Source organism: Macrobrachium nipponense, chromosome 30 (genome assembly GCF_015104395.2).
Source record: "Macrobrachium nipponense isolate FS-2020 chromosome 30, ASM1510439v2, whole genome shotgun sequence".
Taxonomy (NCBI): Eukaryota; Metazoa; Arthropoda; class Malacostraca; order Decapoda; family Palaemonidae; genus Macrobrachium; species Macrobrachium nipponense.
In genome coordinates this window covers 55663044-55684944 of record NC_087218.1, presented here as the reverse complement: position 1 = coordinate 55684944, position 21901 = coordinate 55663044, and the positions used below count along the sequence as shown (strand labels likewise).

Below are 21901 nucleotides of genomic sequence, written 5' to 3'. Positions count from 1 at the left end.
ATCTTACTTTCCACCCTCTCCTAACACTTGATTCATAGTGCAACTGCTTTGAGGTTTTCCTCCTGTTACGCCTTTCAAACCTTTTACTGTCAATTTCCATTTCAGCGCTGAATGACCTCATAGGCCCCAGTGCTTGGCCTTTGGCCTCAATTTTATATTCAACTCAACTCAACCATTAGAAACCCCCTGATCGACCCGTTGTCGTTTGGACGGAAAATGCTGTTGTTTAAGTTTAGGCCAGCCTTGTGTAGGCGCGAAGTCTTGCTCCTAGAGAAGCTAATAACACGGGAAAGGATTTTAGTGCCGAGTACATACGTTCGTGCGTTTCTGTTTGCAGGTGGGGTAGGGTGAGCACACAAATGCGTATTGTTGTGTGAAGTCAGATATGTTTGGTGGAAGTGATTGTTTTGAAGATAATGACACGAATGTGGTTGAGGTCAGGCCACTGTCAACATTGTAGGATCCACCTCCGTAAAGATAATATTCATTTGGGTGTTTCATCACCACGAAAACTTGAATTAACTTGGTACCTGTTGCCAACAGATGTCACCTTTGCTGATTTGGATCTGGGTTACAACAGTTTTATCTCGCATTGGTGGTGTTGCATTGTGCTGTTCATTATCGTTAATGCTTGATTTCTTGTCAGCCTTGGAGCATCAGAGAAGCTCTGTTCATATCTTTTTAAATCATGAGTCGTTTTGATCCAGTGGTAATATGCTTGGTGCTTGGGTACTTCTTTTGTGGAGGAGTCATTGATGTAGGTAAGTTTAAATAACGACCATTTGAAGGTACATTTTTTTCATTTATTAATATATTTCATATCATGTGCTTAAACATTCAAGTATCATTGTTAATATGATTTACCTGAACTTTCGTCTGGTGCTGTGAGTTTTGCAATGAATTTTCGTTATTCGGTTGGTGGAGCCATTTTTTCCTTCGTTGTTGTTCACACATACACGTATATATATATATATATATATATATATATATATATATATATATATATATATATCATATATATATATATATATATATAATGTCCCGAAGTAAATAAAACTGGCTTTATAACACACAAGATCAGTCATGTCAAGAGATGAATGTTGTTTGTGCACTCTGAAACGAGGGTAATGAAAACAAGACTCGCCTAATGTTTTATTGATTCTCAGGCTTCCGAATTCCAAAAACATTCACTGATTTCCTTACTTTCTTTTTCCGTGTTGCCTTGGAAACTACTAAATTTTTTTTTTTTTTTTTTTTTTTTTTTTTTTGTGCACTTAAACTAGAGGACGGGAAATCTTTGCAAATGGGCCGCGCTTCTACTTCTGATAATGTCAGTTTATTTTTAGTTTTCCAGTTACCCTGTTCTCCCCGCCCCCTAACAGTCGTCTCGGTTTTTACGTGATGTAGTCGTTTTCGTATTATTAAAAAAAAATGGGAAAGTTTTCGATATTCACTTTGCGTTGTAAATTGAAGTGCCTCTGTGTGTGTGTGTGTGTGTACGCGTCAGGTGTTGCGGGAAGCTTAAGGGAATTAGCAAGTATTGAAGGATTGAATAAGCACATTTCTCAACTATTGTTTTCAAATTTAATATTGAAAGCTCATTAAACATTTTACATGGTAAAAGATGGATTTCATGTTTTGCAAATGTAGCACTGCTAACTCAATCGGATTACATCAGTTGTCGATGATAGATAATAGAAGCTGAGCTGGATTTCTACACTACACCTTCCGCTGGGTTTTTTAAACTTTTTTTTTCTTTATAGCAGAATCCATAATGGAATTCTTCTTAAGCATCTTAGAAGCTCCTAGTTTTATGAGGTACTCTAATGGTACTACTTCCCTCATCCCATTCTTTTCTTCAGATCTCGATTATCATTGAGAAGTAGGGACCCATGACTTCAGCCATCCAGTTTGAGTGACCTTGACCTACTTTTCAAGGTCAAAGTGTTTTTATGCCAGGTGACAACGTATTCTATGCCACTTCATTTTGTACTACCATGATTTGACTTGCAAACATTTTATAATTTGGGAGGTGGGATGTTATTGCTTTTTTGTGAAAAGTGAGGCTCAGGGAGGCTCTCTTGCCAGATCTCTGAGCTGACACTTATAATGTTTGGGGATCGCTATCACCACACCTAGTCCGATAGCGCCTCAGTGGTGTGATCGGTATGGTCTTGGCCTGCCACCTCGGTGGCCGCGAGGTCGATTCTCGGGCATTCCATTGAGGTGTGAGAGATGTGTATTTATGTTGATGGAAGTTCACTCTCGACGTGGTTCGGAAGTCACGTTGGTCCCGTTGATGAATAACCACTGGTTCCATACAACGTAAAAATACCATAAAAACATACAAACACAGTTAGTCCGTCCAAATGTAAATGTAGGAGTCAAAGAGGGTGTTGTGGGGGGGTGGGGGGGTATTGGAGAAAGGAATCGGCCGCCCTACTCCAAAGGAATTGATACCCCAACCACGCTATTCGATGATGTGGGACTGACCTTTTGACTTTGAAGAGTCTAGGATTTATGATTTTTTTTTATTAACACTTCAGAAACTATGCTATTCAACACTACAAAAAGTCTGTTTGTGGAGAATCCTAAGGTGTTGTTTCAGTGGTCAGAGAAGTAGGCCTAATAGTAATGCAGAGTGATTTAATATCTAATTCTGTATCGATACAGAATCTGCGAATCTAGTGAGGATTAGTTACTGTAATTGTGTGACAATTATCATTATATGTACTCGTAACGTTGCCGTTTTTTGGGGGGGGAGGGGACGGTGCCCGCCATTTCAAGTTTGACTATAGGCTACGTTATGTCCCACCCATAAACTAAGCACTGTATACGTTTCGTGAGGTCTCGTGTATATTTTAAATAAACACATTCATGTTTCGGTGTAGGTGAAACGACTACCACCAAAGCAGCAACATCTGGTAACTGCTCAGAGCAGGAGTTTGAGTGTCCCGATGGAACCTGCATTCCCTTGGAACAACGTTGCAACTTCTTCCAGGACTGTCCGCATTTTGGCGAATTTCTCCGAGGCGACGAAACTGGATGCTGTAAGTTGTGCGCGCGTGTGTGTGTGTGTGTGTGTGGTATGTGTATGCAAGCCTGCTTGCTCTGTGTGTGTACCTACGTGTGCGTTATGCTTTGTGTGTATGGCATATTTGTTCTAGCCATGTAAAAATTGTCGATTAGATTAACCTTGCAATTTTAATATTTTTTCTTCATGTTTGGTCCCGTGTGAGTACTTATTATTATTATTATTGTTGACTTTAGTAAATTATTATAACTGCTCAGTATGTTATCACCGTTAAATATGCGCTGTATCTTAATTTAATGACAACTATTTCAAAAGCTATTTTATTTTTAGTTTAAGCAACATTCTCCCATAAAGATAGGTTCTTTGTTTGAATCATATGAGCGTTCTTTCGTTTGAAGTGAACTTTGGAGGATAAAAGTAAATCTTATATTCCATATTTCAATGTAATGCTGTCAATGTCTTCCAGTGGAAATTTCGTGTTCCTTTGAAAACGGACACTACTGTGGATGGAGCGTGCACGCCGATACAGGAGGATTCGCGTAAGTCTCTCTCTCTCTCTCTCTCTCTCTCTCTCTCTCTCTCTCTCTCTCTCTCTTCTTTCAACGAACTTCACTATAACTGGTTCACTTAAGGTAGATTCTTGGATGAGCCGTATGCTTACGAGACATTTGTTTGGTGGCCGCTGATTAGCTGGTACCGGGAGGTAGGCAGCTCCCAGCCAATCAGCGGCCGCCAAACAAACGTCTCGTAGGCATAGGGCTCACCCAAGAATCTACCTTAAGTGAACCAGCTATAGTGGAGAAGTGTCGGGAAATGTGACTTCATTTGTTGTGCAGTGCATCGATAAAATCACGACTGCACGTTCAAGAAGTTTCAGAGACTTCAGCAGTGATCAGCATTACGTAGTGCGCTAAAAAAAAAATATATATATAAAAAAACGTATCGCATATGAATATGAGCTTTTCTTTAGTCCAATGGGAGGCCACTCAACCGCAACGTGTGCTTCTATATGAGAGTGTCAAGTGCTGCATATATTCATTTTTTAAGTTTTATAAAAACATTTGGTTTACGGCATGGACTATAGACTCACTCATAGCTGCACTGCATGTCGAAAGGTATAGCCTCCGTCAGATATTGTTGCCTGAGGTACTTATCAATGATTCTGGTTACATCAAAGCTTCACCAATGACAGACCTGAGGTCATTTCTCTTTACCGGAGAATAAATCTCTAGTGCTTGTGCTAAGCAGTAATTGACGTATATAGAGTCAGAGAGGTAGAGAATGTCTGAGGTGAGGGATAGTAGTTATTAGTTTTCAGTAAAAATAGAAGTAGGCGAATGAAAATATTTATGCAATTAGCAAAGTATATTTTGGAGCCTAACTACCTTTGATAGACTTTCTGTTTGACGTGGTGAATGTTCATTCAGAACTGGAAAATGATAACCATGGTCTTTCACTAAGTCTGCGAACTAATCAAGATGTATATATTTGCAGATGGAATGATACTCAAGCTAAAGACAAGCCTGTCGAGAAATCCCCTCCTGTGGATCATACGTTGGGAGATGAATCTGGTTGGTATCTTCTCGCAAAATCTGGAGTATCGCAGGAAGCAGAAACGTGGCTTTACCCAGAGATCCCACCGGGTAAATACGCAAAGAAGATATATGTATTTCAGATATGTTGGCAAATGCGTTGTTGGTATCGGTTCTTAATTAAAGGATTTGTGGTTTTGATGGATTATACAGCGAGTTAGTTTAGAGCCTTTCAGATTACATTAGAGGATTTTATGAAGGCAGAGGTTCCTTTAGAAGTATATCTGATCATTATTTGCTCGGAGGAAATATTTTTATAGTGATAAAAGCAGTAATCAAATAAATAAAAAAATGATAAAGGATAAAAGTATTATGATATTAGTTTCCGTAATGAGGAAATTACCTTTACCTATCCCAAGGAAAAAGGACAGATGTTGAATGTTAAATTTGAATTTCAGCGAAAAAAATGTCAATTCTTACAACGAGAGTATCTTAAAGTAAACACTACAACTTTTCGAATCTTTCCTAGATAGTGACCCCCAAGGTTATGCATGTAGTATCCACCTTTGCGACGTGTTTAGCAAAACTATGTAAAAACATAAACAAAAGACTAAATATCATTTAATTACCCCTAAGCAATGTTAGCCCTAGATAACGACCCAAAAAACCCTTGGGGTCAACGATCTAGGAAAAATTAAACTTTTCTGATACCCAAAATACAAATTCTTGGATAGGTAAAAGAAAAAAAAAATTAATTGACACAGCCAAACGCTTTGTTCACCCAAATTCTTTTGTGACAGGGCGAACTTCTGACAGCTGCCAACTCAAGTTCTGGTACTGGCTCGCTGGTGACAGTCCTGGATCTCTCCACTTGGTGAAAACAGATGAGAAAGGAGAAAGCCGCGAAATATGGATGGCTGATGGAAACCAAGGAGAAGAATGGCATTCGGTAGAGACACTCTCTCTCTCTCTCTCTCTCTCTCTCTCTCTCTCTCTCTCTGATAAACATAACATTGTAACTTGACTTTTTTTTTTTCAGGTTGAATGACATACTATACATGTTCCACTCTCTCATTCATGTCTATGCCAGGAGGATGCAACTAATCAGTCAAACAGTCAATTTTTATACCATTTTATATATAACCATCAATAATTTTTACATTTTTAATACCATCTTTCATATCCTTTGTTTTCCAGTAGCCAATTTTCCATTTGTATTATACCATCTTTCATGGCCATTGTTCTATATTTTGTAAGCATTTTATTTAGCTCTTCCCTTTGAAAGAATAATTTGGAATGTTTAATTTAATAATCATGTAAATTTGTAAACATTAATCCATATACTATGTATATGTAAATATATATATATATATATAATATATTTTGTATATATATCTATATATATATATCTAAATTATATCTATATATATATATATATATATTATTATTATATTATTATATTAATTTACATATACATAGTATATGGATTAATGTTTACAAATTTACATGATTAAATTAAACATTCCAAATTATTCTTTCAAAGGGAAGAGCTAAATAAAATGCTTACAAATATAGAACAATGGCCATGAAAGATGGTATAATACAAATGGAAAAATTGGATATCAATAAATTCTAAATGTTGAATTGCCTAAAATCATGTTCTGGAACAGGCCATCCTATGTAAATTCCAACTACTTTAATATATTTGATATGTACTTCTGGATTATTGAGGACTTCCCTACTTTATAACCAGATATAGATATATATATATATATATATATAGATATATATATATTATATATAGTATAAATAGAATAATTATATTAAATAATAACATATATATATGTATATTTTTTTTTATATGATATATATATATATATAATATATGATATATAATTATATATATATATATATATTTATAATTAATGTTATATAGATATATATATATAATATGTAGTATGTATTTAATCTTTAATAATAATATATATATATATAATATATAATATATATGTATGTATATATTTAATATATATATATAATAATAATATATCTAATAATTATCATATATATTATATTATATATATATTATTATATAGTAATTATATATTATATATATATTATATATTATATAATATAATCTTGGGTTATAAAGTAGGGAAGTCCTCAATAATCCAGAAGTACATATCAAATATATTGAAGTAGTTGGAATTTACATAGGATGGCCTGTTCCAGAACATGATTTTAGGCAATTCAACATTTAGAATTTATTGATATCCATTTTATTGAGGCACACCATGATTTTGTTGAAAAATCGAGTAACTGCTTATAGAATATGGTTATACAGCTCATGCAAAGAAAGGAACACTGAGTAAAAGTTGACAGGAACTCAGAATAACCCAAGATGTAGAGAGTAAAATTCATTCAATAAATTATCTATACTCTTTTTTTTCCATCTGTCCATCTGCCTGTGGTGTTTGCGCATGGTAACACTGCGTCCCGGGCTTTAAATAATATCTTATTTCCAATATTAATGGTATTAACGGTGTAATTCGTATACAGTAAATTATTAAAACACTTTTCAGTTGCAAATGTACACCCAGATATCCTTTTATTTACCTAAAACTTACACATAGAGTAACTATTTAAAGCCCGGGATGCAGTGTTACCATACGAAAACACCACAGGCGGATGGACAGATGGAAAAAAACCGAGTATAGGTTCTGATTTTCCCACACTGATAGCTGTCATGTTTCCTATTATGACACAGATATTTAAAATCCAGATTCTCATATATTGAAGGGATATATCCTTTCAGCAAGAGCATGAGAATTTCAATTGATTTTTGTGAATATGTGTAATGTAACCTAACATGAATTTTGACCAGGTTTGTGTCTTCTAGTTGAATTGAAAAGGTAATCTGTGAATTTATGTTTGTGAAAGAAAGATGGAGAATTCAAGACAGGTTTGTTAGGCCTTCCTCTTCATTTGCTAAATTCTGTATACTATTAATTTTCATTCATCGGTTTTTTGCTCGTAAGTTCCATTGCTGTGTAGTGATTGTAATACATACTGTATGTAGAAATACCATTTGAGTGCTGATGAGCTTTATGCATTTGGAAAACTCTTCTACTTGAATCTTACAAAATTTAACTTGCAAACTAAAAATTGAGAATGAGGGAAAGACCATACACTATTTGCTGTTATACTTATCAACTTCAACATTTCACACCTTGATTCCTCTCTGTGTAGGACTTGGCTGCCGTAGGAAATATGGTCAACCAAAACATGACGATAAATGCAAGAAGGGGCGAGACTTACAGTGGGGTTGGTGCCTTAGATGACTTCATGTTTGTAGACTGTCAAACCCCTTTTTATCCTCCTGCTAGTGAGTACAGCATTAATAGAATAGTCTTAAAAGTGTGTTTGTTCTGATTTCTTGATGAAAACAATGTGTATTTGTGTTTTGTTCTTATTTCTTGATGGAAGCATTTGTGTTTTGTAATGGTATAATGTGTTGCATAAGAGTGTAGCATGTTTTATGATTTACGCACCAACTTTTTATCGTAAAGGCTTCAACCAAATCTGACCACAATTTATTCTCTCTTGGCATAAGACAAAACCTGCATGGATTTTGAGCAGTTCCAGTGCAAAAATGGGATGTGTGCTTTGCAGTCTGCTGTCTGTGATTATGGTATGGATTGTCCAGACTTCAGTGATGAGAACCCAGTTACATGCCTCAATTACAAATTCAGCTGTGATTTTGAGATTGGATTCTGTGATGACTGGCAGCAGGATACTGATGACACCACAAACTGGATTCACTTGCAAGCTTCTGCTGAAGTAGAGGGGACTTCACCCGAGAACGATCATACTGAACTAACAGGAGACGGTTAGTGAAGGATAATCTTTAACAGAGAATGTGCAGGAAAAGCAAAAAAATTACCTTTGTTTAATTTCCAATGAACAATGTTCAATTTTATTATTATTTGTCTCTTGCCAGCTGAGTCAAAGATATTATATTTATTATTATTTTACATGGTGCATTTTTCAAGATCATGAGTCAATTTCACTGTCAAGATTGAAATTTTTTCTCATTAAGACGTGAGTTTTCTCTGACATTTATGAACCTTGGTAGGCAGGTACCTTTTTGGGGTAGGGTGAATATATCCCTAATGATTTCTTACCCTTAACTATTTTCCAACATCAAAGGTAAATGTAAAGGTCAACGATTTTTCTTTAACAAAGATGAATTTTAAGAGCAAACATGCTGATTATGTTTGCGTAATTAACCTTGTCCTTTAAGGTCACAAGTGAGTTTGAAGGTCAAAATGTTATTTTTGCCTGATTTTGATGAACTTTCAAGTTATGTACATACTATTATGGTTGGTAATTATTTTCCCCGAATTTCTTGTACATTAATTTTCTAAAGTTAGAGGTAATTTTCGAGGTTAACATTTTCTTTGATTTGTTTAATGTCTGTGGTTTCTTTAAGAGGATGGCTGTAGATACTCTCACATTCCCAGTTACCTCTTTCGAAAGAACACCTTATTTTCTTTGGAAGCTTGAATTTCAAGTTAGTAACCCCTGTGGCCTTGTTCCATATGAATAGGGTTCATCTTATGAATAATAATATTAATAGTGATAATACAGTAATAATAATGATAGGATGTAGTACTACAGTAATCTGATTTAAGTGCAGTTGCTTTTATGTCATGTCAACCTTAGTACCTGAATTTGATAAGGATTTCTGTTAACTTGACAAAATCCATTGACCGTTCTGCCTTCAGTTGAACTTCCACAGTTATATCTGTGTAAAGGTTAGAACATATATGTTTATGTTAAGGAAAACAAGAAAATAGATAGGAAAGTATTTTATTTGTGCTTTCACTTATGTGATGCATTCCCTCTTGGGAATATTTAGGAAATTTTTTAATTTGCTGTATTTCTTAAAGGTGTGTTAAACATTCAAATATATTTTTTTCATTTATAGTCATTTTTATTATTGGGTAACCTTCATTTTCTAATTACTATTTAATATATTTTCCAGGTCATTATATTCTCCTAAATACTGTTCCAGTAGTAGAACATGTTATTGCAAATGGTAGAATTTCTTCCCCTGTTCTTCTGGATAGTAGCATGGAGTGTGCCTTAAGGCTGTGGTATCAGTTTACTGGAGAGGAATCTGGAACTTTGAACATATATGTGTAGGTTTTTTCTTTATTGCAGTTGCACTGTGTACTATTTTATTTGTTTTCATTTGGAAAATGAATACAGTTTTGTCGCTGGCACGCTGAGCTGACTAAAGTAGGTGGAAATTAAAATAATTTCATATTACAACTCCCTCTGATATTTGCTGGTAAATATGAACCCAACCATTGCTCACTTCATTTTACTTTAGTTACTGACAGATGGATTTTTTTTTTTACAGACGTGTGTCATATTATGAGGATGGTTTGCGACTAGTGGTTAAACGCACTTTACCAAAGAATGTTTGGATCAAAGAGACTGTTACTTTTAGTCCATATGTTGAAGGAAAGAATTACCGGGTAAGCATTCCAGCGATCCTAATCAACTTTTTATCATTAGCAAAGTAGCTTAGATAATATTATGTGGGTGTTAGTAGAAGAACTAGACTGGATCAAAATAGAGCTATTTTATAGGCATTTGATATCTAAGTGCGTATCAACATTTTAACTATTTGGGATTACAGTAATAAGGAATTCAAGATTACAGTACTGTACTGGTTTTAATATTAGAAAAGAAGAAATTATAGTTTATATGAAAATTATGTAGCTACAGTATATGCTTTAACTTTTACAAATTGATAACCCCTGTGATGCCACATCGTTGAGTTTTGGTTAAGTTCAGAAAACATTTATTATCAAAATTACCAGAAGTGAGAAGTTGGGTGTGCTATATATTTTTCAACTGAAGAATGATAGATGTTCTTAGAATATAAAATCGTGATGATTGTAGATTTGTATTGAAAAACCATTTAGTACTACACTGTAGTACAATATCTTTTATGGCTACTTTGTGTTTTCAGGTTTTTGTGTTGGTATTCAGTATACTTTTGTATTAGTTCCAAAGCAATTTTTGCTTGTAAGAATGTTCTTGATATGATTTTCCTAACTAGGAATCAAAGGGAAGTTGAAATTGAACAGTATTTAATCTAAAGTGTTAAATTAATCGGTGTCACTGGACTATAATTTTCTTTAATCCTTTGAGCTAGCTGCCTATTACCAGGAAATGTCACTTCCCCTTTCCTTTGCAGGTAGTAATTGAAGGTATAAATGACAAATTTGGTAAAGGTAACTTAGTCATAGATGATCTGTCAATGACGCCTAGTTGTGAAGTATCAGATGACCAAACTTTGCCAGGTCAGGACACAATTTCAACACCTGTGCCAGTCTGTCCTCCCGGTCAGTTGACATGTAACAGCGGTGAATGCTACTATCCAAGTGACAGGTGCAATTTCAAAAATGACTGTTCTGATGGTACTGATGAACAGGGTTGTGGTAAGCACATTTTTTCATTGCATTAAGTACAGTGGATCCCCTGTATTCGCGTTCTCCGGGTTCGTGGACTTACACATTCACGGATTTCTCTCAGGAACGTTTCCACGCATTATTCGCAGAAAATTTGCATATTCGCGGTATTTTTCTATGAGAAATATCCTCAAATTCCTGGTTTTTTTATCAATTTCATCATAAAACGCACTTTTTGTGATAAAACTATTAAAAAACCAAGTATAACAATTTTTAGTGGGTTTTTCTTGAGTTTTAACTAACAAAATAGGCTTTTTTCAGCGTCTTTATAAAGGTTCCAACTATTTGCGGGTTCTAACTATTCACGGGGCGTCTGGTACACATCCCCCGCAAATACGGGGTACCACTGTAATATATTTTGTTATGCTATTTGACATAAATATGACGCGTAATATGCTGAAAACAAAAACATGCATCTTTAATTTTAAGTGACCATAATTTACTTGTTCTTGTTTAGTACATAATGACAGATTTTCAGTGGTAATTGCCTTCCATAGACATGTTAATTAAGATTTTCAGTGTTTGCCTTTCTTAGACAAAGTGACAGTTACAAGAATTTTGACAGGGATATACAGTTAGATAAAAGTTAAAATTAATAGGATGTCTCCAAAGCCATTAATGGTGGATAGGCAAAACCTTATCCGAAATGTTGAAGCTTGAACTATCTCTTTGTTATATGTATGTAGAGACTGATTTCCATTTGGGTGTCTTTGCTATTAGCAAATGTACCATCCATAATGACCTCTAAGTAGGAGAATCCTGTCTAGAGTACTAGGCTGTCACCACAGAGAATTTGTGGCAGATTAAGTTCTAGGCATAATGGAATACAATAAAATTGCCATTTTCACTTTATGTTACGGTAATTATTATTGAGGAAAAGTATACGTACTTTATCACTGTCATTTCTATACTCAGTAAGGTGGTTAGTATGAGTTTTGTGTTAAATATGGAGTAAATATCAAAGCAAAAAAAAAATAGTTAAAGAAGTAATACAATATAATACAAGAGACCGGGAATAACAAGTGAAAAGTAAAAGTCAGAAAGCAGTGCAGCTTAACAGTTATCACTGCCTACTTGGCAGTTTAATGTAGACACGGTTGGTAGACGCATTACAGTCTGTCTCCCTCTCTCTCTCTCTCCTCATTCCTATACAAAATTACTGAAGATTATCGTCCCTGAAGTTCCTGTAAAACCCCCAATGCCCATCAGTGAAGTTTGGTTTCTGAAGCAATTTTCACAATATGTATATAAGTTTTGTAGAAATTTTAGAGCATTTCAGTCTAAAGAAACTGTGCAGTAACATATTGAAACACTGATTCCCCAGGCACTAGAGGCAACTGCTACAATGAGTCTGACGAATGAAAGAGAGTAAAGACAGGACCAGGTATGGTATTTACATTTAGCAGATGATACATAATTAGTAGCAAGAAAATGGGGATAATTAGCAATTTCTTAAAAAGACAGAGGGCAATAGTGTTGGTGGAAACAGGTGGGGTAGATGAAAAGTTAATCAATGTAAGGCAGTTTATTGTGTTAACACCATGAGTAGTAATACGTACTCTATAAAACTATTAGAAAATGAGAATACAACACATCTTAGAGGAGAGTTATTTGTAGTATTGGCTTTAGTTGAAGATAGAAGGAAAAATGAATATTTGCAGCAAAATGAGAACAGGTTGAGAATATGAGGCTTCCAGACATAAGTGGACAAAAATTTCAGTAAGAAAAGGAGTTGCTGATCAAAACAATTTTTACTTTTTCCTTACTTTGTCCTTCAAATGCAATTGTTTATGGGGAGGAGAGAGTAATGCCATTGAAGTGAAATCATATTTCCAGAGCAGTATGCTCACACCACCCTTTGGTTGAATAGTATTACATAGTTATATCAGATATCATATACTTAATATACCTAATTGTTTTTTAGTTTTTGTTGGAAACTCTCAAAATACTTGTGTTTAGTGTGTTTTGAGAGACTGATTCATAGTTTGCATATCATATTTTCTGCATTACCTATTGAGGACTGTCTTAATGCCTCTAGGTTGCATTTAAGAAAACAAAAAAAATGGAATCCATAAATTTTTATATTTAATTTTCAGCTAAAAATTGTGACTTCGAGACAGAGGGAGACTTTTGTGGATGGTATGAAAATTCTGGTAGCTCAGTACACTGGGCTGTAAAGGGATTTCCTGCTGAGGAACCAGGTCCAGCAGCAGATCATAAAGGAGATAGTTCTGCTCATGCTCTTTCAGTCTCATTGCAAACTGTAAGTAAAAGGATTTCTAGGAAGTTTGGGTTAACCTTCTTGAGATTTCATTGGTGTCCAAAACTCTTCCTGTGTAAAACATTGTTCTAGCTTACTGCTAGAAATAGTAAAAATAGCATAAATTCTTGTAGTTGTTGTTACTTCAATTGTTATATCAGATTAAGATCTTAGTCTTACTTTTATGTTTAGATATGAAAGCTTTGTTATCAAACCCTTAACAGGGAGGAAAAGGTCGAGAAGCAGTTTTACAGTCTGGTACATATTCTGGTGTGAGTAAGAATTGTATATTGGAAGCCTGGTATTATATGGCAAGTGATGGTGATGACAGCTCCCTTTCTCTCTACATGCAAGATGAGCAGGTAATTATTAGCAGAACATTCATGATTTACTTAAACAAGTATATCAAACAGTTTAATTATTTGATTCATACAAAATGGTCAGTGAGAAATGGTGTAATGTAATGTTCTTGAAATGCCATGAAATGTCAGTAAAGCTTGAGTATTGCATCACAAAAATACTCATATAAAATTTCATGTATTCATTTCTTTCAAATGCGTCCTGGTATAATGATAATGATGTGTTAAAGTTTTGTTAGCTAAATTAAATGGTAAGAGTAACTATGAATAAGGTTGGCACATGAATTATCGTGCAATAGTATAAATGAAACAATTATAGAAATACTGCTATACATTAAACACTGGTGACCTTCTCAAGTATTTGGCATTACAACTTTGAGTAAAGACCTTGGGTTAGGAGCCACTGCTATGAGGAGTTAAAACCATCAACTATAATCACTGTTGCCTTGCATCCCAAAGCATCAGTACTTGTTATATCTTCATTTTTGCATGTTAGTAACCTTTGAATTTGGAATCCTTCATGGCCGGCATGATTTAATCTGTTGTTTTTGTATGTTTAATTTATAAACTAAGAATTCATCTTGGGCATACCACCAACTTTATTCAGCAATTTGATGCAAAAGCTTTTGCTGTCTACTGGAAGAGTAATTGGAAGATTTACTAGTTAAGAATTCTGTCCAAGTTTAATATTCTTATGTCATTTTAGAATAAGTCAAAAACCGTATACACATGTAGTGCAATACTATTTCTGAAATAAAATTGTTCTTTCTTTGAAAATAAAGGTTTCAAAACATATATTTGAAGCCGATGTGAAATCACAGTGGGACTTGATGAGTGTCAGCATATCCTCGGAAATGAATTTCCTTTTGTACTTCCAAGCTATAATGGGAGGAAACAAAGTAAGTGCAATACCTGTTAATAGTCTAGTATTTACCCAGTCGTATTTGGTGTATATAACATTTGCTTAGTCAAATAATTGGCTAACTGGTCACTTTAGAATATGTTTACCTTGCAAATTTTAAATTAATACAAGGAGCATCCAACTAGCAAGGCTGTTAAAGGCCAGTACGTACAGGCCTCAAAGCAATAAGTATCAAGAGCCTCCATTGCATTATAGGCATGTTTGTAAGACAAATTAAAAACACATAACCTGAACAGTCGATGATGTGGGAATTTTACAGAAACAAAACACAGTGTCCTTGATACTTTATCTCCAAAATGAAGAGCATCGGAAAGACAGTTGAGTTATTTAGTCATCTGACCCATAAGTACTGTATTTGATGAATAACTTACACAACCCAATCCCTGAGTCAGAAAATGCAGATTAACACTTACAGTTAAACATATTTTTAATGATTGTACAATTTTCAACCAACAGTGTACATGAGGTATTTAAAACAAGTCTTTGCAAGGAAATTTGTTTGGAATATTCAACATTATCCAGTCATTAACTTTTTAAGGAATTGCTGGTATATATTAAATAAGATCTAATATGTATTGTTCATCAAGAACAGATCCTTTTTGCCAGCCCAGTGAGAGTTAACAATGCACTGGTTAAATTACCTATCAGTAATAATAATTAGAAATATTCAGTAAATCAAGAGTCGGTGTAGTTCAGAACATATGCACTATTTTCTAAAAGTTACAGTTGGAAGAAAGAGTAAGCCGAAATGTTCTGACTGACTGATCTATCCACAAGCACAGTAACCACTGTTTTATGTTATCCATTTTTTTTATAATTAGTCTTCCGTTTAGGTGGTAGTACGTAATAACAATGTTTAAAGAAGGGAGGTGTCTTGCAAGCCATTAAATACAGTACTGTATTGATTGCAACAATAATGATAATGGCAATGCGAAAAATGCCATATGCTTCACTTGTGAATGTGTATGTACATTCGTGTGTTGCTGTTGTGCTGAGTTATTAGTGACTGTTGTACTCAAACTTTAGTATCTCTTATAAAAAATATGAAAAATATTTTGTTAGATTTTTTTTGTGTTATTGTGTCTGCAGGCGTAGTAAAATTATTATGTTTATGTGATATGGCATACAAAAATTTCTGAAACCCTTACATCATGTAACCTATACTACTCTGTTTTTTTTTTTCATCTGTCCATCCGCCTGTGGTGTTTGTGCATGGTAACACTGCGTCCCAGGCTTTAAATAGTTACGCTGTGTAAGTTTTAGGTAAATAAAAGGATATCTGGGTGTACATTTGCAACTGAAAAGTGTTTTAATAATTTAATGTATGCGAATTACACCGTTAATATTCGAAATAGGATATTGTTATTATTGTTGAATGCAAGCTGCCTTTTTGGGGTGGCAAATGGAACATCCAGACGCAAATTCCATTAAACAGATGCTAAACCAAGTTATGTCATATCGTATCTGGCTAAAACACACTTTATAAAAATTAAAAGTATATACTGAGATACTTACGTGTAATGAAGTAACACGTAGCTCAGTAGCAGAGTAGGTGTGGTCCAATACAGTTGACATCTTGCTGTAATGAACATTGAGATAAGCCATTTTCCCGCCACTGCCTCTGGCTGTCCCATTCACCACCCCGAAAAGTCAGCTTGCATTTAACAATAATAACAATATCCTATTTCAAATATTAACAGTGTAATCCGCATACATTAAATTATTAAAACACTTTTCAGTTGCAAATGTACACCCAGATCTCCTTTTATTTACCTAAAAGTTACACATAGCGCAACTATTTAAAGCCCGGGACGCAGTGTTACCATGTGCAAACACCACAAGCGGATGGACAGATGGAAAAAACAGAGTATAAGTGTTGAAACATTGTTTAAATTTGTAATGCACAATACTATTTCTGATAAACAGTAATATTAATCATATTTCATTAAGTGATACATATTAACTGTAACAAAACTTGGAATAAAATAACAATACGTACAAAATACAAGGAAGGAAGAGTAAAGAGACATACAAGCATTCATATATGATTGCTTTTGGAAGGTCGTACGTATAGTGTAGCTACATATAAATTTGACAACAGCATACTGTAAAGTGTTACCTTTATTCAAACATATAGTGAAATAACAATGGAGAACCAGAGAAGAAGGCATGAATGGGGTATTTTCACCTGATGTCTACACAGACTCTTGGGTATTGCATAGGCAGTACTACTGGGTCTTTATTATTTAGCGGATTCTACTTATTAGTAGGCCAGACCCCCTGGCTGTCTGTTAAAGTTGAGGTGCTACAGTTTTAACATATGTATTTCCTAAAATAGGGAGTGAAAATTTGATTGACATTAGTGATAAATTTCTTGTATCATGCTTATTTTATTTTTTACTATTTATTAGCACTGCAGAGCTCAAGTTAACATAAGTTAATCCGAGATTTTAATGTAGAGAAATTTGAATCAAAGATATCTGTTATTCCTGTTCCCATACAGCTTGAACTTAAGTTATCAAAATTTAATCTAATTCCCACAAATTAAATGTTTTGTTCAAATAACTAGTCGGGAGAGGGATTAATGTACGTAGGTTAACCAGGCTATTGATTCAAAGATTCAAATTTTTAAACATACATAAGAGGGCTAGTAAGAAAGATTGGTTCTGTGGCTAGTGGCAAAATTTAGAAAAAATAGGCAAAAGTTGTAGTAATTATATAGCCAATTGTGAAAAGAGAAAAGTAAACACACAAAAAGCATAAGACAAAGTAAAGCAACTAGGAACATGGAGAACCCTGCAGAGATTCTTAGTAGTACTGATGAAAGTTGTCCCACAAGGGGCAGTATAGGGACTACGCTCCGTTACTGCATTGGTTATTGTATTTATTTCATTGCCCTAATGATATGTAAAATGGCTTGACATAAGAATTACTAACTTTTTATTGGAGGACTTATAATTTTTTTATTCTAGGTCTATACTGCTTTGGATGACATAAATTTCAAAAACTGTTCAACCGAGACTAAGAAATGTACTCGCACTGAGTTTCAGTGTATCGACGAAGAAAACTGTGTACCTTATTATGTAGTCTGTGATGGAAAGTATGATTGCCATGATAAAACGGATGAAGAATCTTGCAACTTGAAAAGAAACCAGGTATGCATTTTCTGTTTGTAGAAATTAATTGAATGAAAAGAAACCAGGTATGCATTTTCTGTTTGTAGAAATTAATTGAATGAAAAGAAACCAGGTATGCATTTTCTGTTTGTAGAAATTAATTGAATGAAAAGAAACCAGATATGCATTTTCTGTTTGTAGAAATTAATTGAATGAAAAGAAACCAGATATGCATTTTCTGTTTGTAGAAATTAATTGAACTGAAAAGAAACCCCAGATAATGCATTTTCTGTTTGTAGAAATTAATTAAATGAAATGAAAAGAAAACCAGATATGCATATTCTGTTTGTAGAAATTAATGAATGAAAAAAAAAGAAACCAGGTATGCATTTTCTGTTTGTAGAAATTAATTGAATGAAAAGAAACCAGGTATGCATTTTCTGTTTGTAGAAATTAATTGAATGAAAAGAAACCAGGTATGCATTTTCTGTTTGTAGAAATTAATAATTCAATTGATACTTTTTTCCTTTAGTATGCGTAGTGTTATCAACTTTTATGCACTGTCAAAAAGAGTATTACTTCACTGTCTACTACTGGAAATTTATGTAATTAATCCTAGTCTTGTAATGTAACTTAAGTTTTTAGTAAAAAAAAAAATGGGATTGCATTCTTACTAAATGATTCACAGCAGGTGGCTGAGGAACTATTGTAAATGATAGTATAGTATGGATGCAAGTTTTGTAACTCTCCTCCAAGTTAAGACCATGTGTGTGTTCATAGTTGGAAGTGGTTTATTTTCTTTTCCTTGATGAACTATATTTGCAATCCTTTACTTGCCATATTCTGTTTCCTGTGACAAATTCCCGTGACTCACCGCAAGTCCACCAGAACATGTTTTCCGTTCGTCTTTCAACTGCAAGTTTAATGCCCCTTACGTCTTCACTAAACATTTCTCTCTCACATGGACATAACTTTGGTTGCTGAAAAGGCAAAGGCAGCATTCTCTCTCTCTCTCTCTCTCTCTCTCTCTCTCTCTCTCTCTCTCTCTCTCATGTGCTGGGCTCATTCTTAATAAAAAGTCTGATTATTTCAGATATAAGATTTTTCCATTTTGCATTTTTTATTTTGGGTTTAAAGAACGTGCTTATGGGCTCTCTTGGGTTTGGTAGAATTACCAACATTACTAAGCATCTTGTATATACTTTGGAGCCATATTATTCAAACTTATGCCAAAGGTACATTTTTCGAGGTAATGAAGTTAATGAGCGTAGGTGCTGTAGTTCAAACTATGGATGCTAGGACAAGTCTAATGCATCATGCAGGTATGGAGATCAGCAAAGGACAATGGAGTAGTAGGCTAGGATGAATTATGTGGACTGTTTTCCAAGATGTTTGTGTGCCTAAGAAAAGACAATTTGAAAAATTTGGTATTTCAGGTATTGAAAAGGTTTTGATTTTCATATTTTAGTGCTGTGTTCAATATTTTTGGATTCTTGGTATTTTATTCTAAAACTGTATTCCGCATTCTTTCAATGGGTACAGTGAATTCCCTCATGGCACTGGTATAGTTTTTATGACAGTATTTGGTAATGGTTATTGAAAAGATTTCTGTCACAAATTTGAGTTAATGTGGAACAATAGCTTATGCATATTACAAATCCCTGACATTCAATTCTCAGATGTTATTCAGATTGCTTTATAGAATTTCTAATGTTAATATTGATAAGGATATATGTGATATTTGAAGCATTCTTTTTACAATGTGTATGCCTTGTGTTTGAACAAGGATTATGTTGTTGAAGTATAAGAACAGATTAAATTAACTACGTATAGACTTTTTGCAAATTTAACTGAGCTCTGCTTAGAGATCATTACTTCTTCGTTAGCTAAATGAGTATGAATATATTTTTAGTGAAACCATTCGAGTGGCAGCAGCTGATGTAAGTTGATTATTGCAATTATAGTATTTGTTGATGTACTACTGCCATGGTAGTCTTATTAAAAATGCTGTATATATTGCTCACCTGTTAGGGAGACTGTGATTTTGACCATGAAGACTGGTTGTTGTTGTGTGAGTGGGAACAGTCTGAAGATGACGACATTAATTGGAATCGAGCAAATCGGACAAATGCTACAATAGTTGGACCTTCTGAAGATCATACATTTGGAGATGGAGGTTTGAAGATATCTTTTTAATGATTTGAAGTAGTAAATTGATTAACAAAAGGAAGCTAAAAGGTTCTTTCTTCATGTTTTTCTAACAAAAGGAAGCTAAAAGGTTCTTTCTTCATGTTTTTCTTGATTTTACTGTTTATGAAATAAAAATGAACATACGTACACATTCCTCTTTAGTATCAAAATTTGGGAACAGTATAAAAGATTAATATTTTAATTTTCCAGGATATTACATCTACGTAGGTGATTCAGGAGAGCCAGGGAAGGTAGCAACAGTTGGTCCTGTTTTTATGTATCCACCATCAAATTTGATATGTTACATCAGATATTGGTATTACCTAAGTGACACATCCGAAGAAGATTTCAACTTGGGAGCTCTTAGAGTCTACTTACAAGGTACATTATTTAATTTGTTATGATTTTGCTATGCACATTTAGTCAGTACTTTATTAAGTTACATAAAGGCAATGGCTATCATGTGTTATTTAATCTCATGTACAGCACTCATTTTATGTATAAAAATGTTAATTTCCTGTTGGACTTGAGTTAAAAAAATTTTATTCAAGATATCCTTGACCTGTCTTATCAGAAAAGGATAATTTTCCTTCTAACCATGAAGCTTTGTAAAAACACACAGTAGCAATGATTGCCTCATTTATCATTCAGCTGCCAAATGAAAGATGAAAATCATTCAGAGAAAACTTCAACAAGCAAAACCACTTTGCACATTTAGACAAAGACTTATCAGCAGCACATCTCTGATTCACATTCAGTCCATCATTCACCTCCATATTGCTGGCAATTTTTCTTAATGTCTATGACAGTCCTATTACAGTATTTCAAATTCAATATTCTCTCAATGTTTTTTATAATTTTTTATTTGTAGTTTCATGAATCGGTAAACTGAGTTATGTATGGTTAAACAGTTTTGCTGGTTACTACATATATGGGAATTTGTTTGGACATTTTAACATTATTTATGAGTGGATGGTTTTAAAATAATTATGTAAACCATTTCCCTTGATGATGGTATCAGCATTAATAACAATTGGAGTTGTGTTGCCAGTTAATCAGATTAGTAAATTAATCAATTCTTAGTCTCCATACCCGTCCATTGCTATATGCATGAGAATTTTAACCCCCCAGAATGAACAGATTTTCTCACTTTGTCAATTATCTTGTGTTAAACCAGTGTACTACTCCTGATTTATAAATGGGAATTAGTACCTACAGAAAAACATTGCAATGTATCTAAAGTGATTGCAATTAATCACTCATGCAACATTCTCTTGTTGAGTCCTTTAAATGCCACAGATGTGGACCACAGTTCTCCTGTGCCAGGCTAATCATGAAGTGTTGAGTTAATGGAAGAAGTTCACTCTCTGTCATACTTCTAAGTTGAGGCTTTTAATTAATGGGCTTGTCCCTAAAATTATTTATGTTCATAAGTTACCACACTGTTAACTGAATTGGAAAAACATAGATGATATGCCATCAGTGTTGAACACTGTGACAAGTTATGGGGAAGGTAAAGCAGCGCCATTAAGCGATCTGGTCAATAACAGAAGAAGTGAGGTGGTGCTTTGGATCTCCCCAGCAGCCCAAACTCACAAGCCTCATTGCACAGAAAAATGTGCCAGCCAGACAAAGTAGAGCTTATCCTGAAGTAAAAGCTTATTGCAAGTGAGGTGCTGGGTAATTGAAGGCATGAAATAAATTTTGAAATTTCAGAGGACTGTATTAATCAACTACTAATGTAAAGGAAAGATGCTCCCTCGTACTATAAAACAACTTCCGGGTAGGGATTCGTTATGGTACAAACATTAGCACGACACCTACTGCATGTGGAGTGTGGGTCTGTAGCTGAAGAAGCCAGGAAACAAGAACACGGGAAACCGCGAGTTCCCGGGCACATACGTTGGCAAGGCCGAGACGAAGCCATAACACAAGCAAAC

At 34.3% G+C, this 21901-nt stretch overlaps 1 protein-coding gene across 1 annotated transcript in view; it reads left to right on the top strand.

Moving 5' to 3' along the window:
- The first annotated feature begins 532 nt into the window (after positions 1 to 532).
- LOC135202544 (MAM and LDL-receptor class A domain-containing protein 1-like) overlaps positions 533 to 21901 on the top strand; it is a 35372-nt gene continuing 14003 nt past the window's right edge. The window contains exons 1-16 of the mRNA XM_064232025.1: positions 533 to 761; positions 2892 to 3050; positions 3501 to 3573; positions 4529 to 4677; positions 5367 to 5515; positions 7816 to 7951; positions 8180 to 8455; positions 9614 to 9770; positions 9995 to 10112; positions 10841 to 11084; positions 13211 to 13377; positions 13599 to 13736; positions 14516 to 14632; positions 17628 to 17810; positions 19803 to 19947; positions 20172 to 20342. Of these exons, the coding sequence (XP_064088095.1) occupies positions 689 to 761; positions 2892 to 3050; positions 3501 to 3573; positions 4529 to 4677; positions 5367 to 5515; positions 7816 to 7951; positions 8180 to 8455; positions 9614 to 9770; positions 9995 to 10112; positions 10841 to 11084; positions 13211 to 13377; positions 13599 to 13736; positions 14516 to 14632; positions 17628 to 17810; positions 19803 to 19947; positions 20172 to 20342 (2455 nt within the window). The 5' untranslated portion in view covers positions 533 to 688. The remainder of the gene's footprint in view (positions 762 to 2891; positions 3051 to 3500; positions 3574 to 4528; positions 4678 to 5366; positions 5516 to 7815; positions 7952 to 8179; positions 8456 to 9613; positions 9771 to 9994; positions 10113 to 10840; positions 11085 to 13210; positions 13378 to 13598; positions 13737 to 14515; positions 14633 to 17627; positions 17811 to 19802; positions 19948 to 20171; positions 20343 to 21901) is intronic.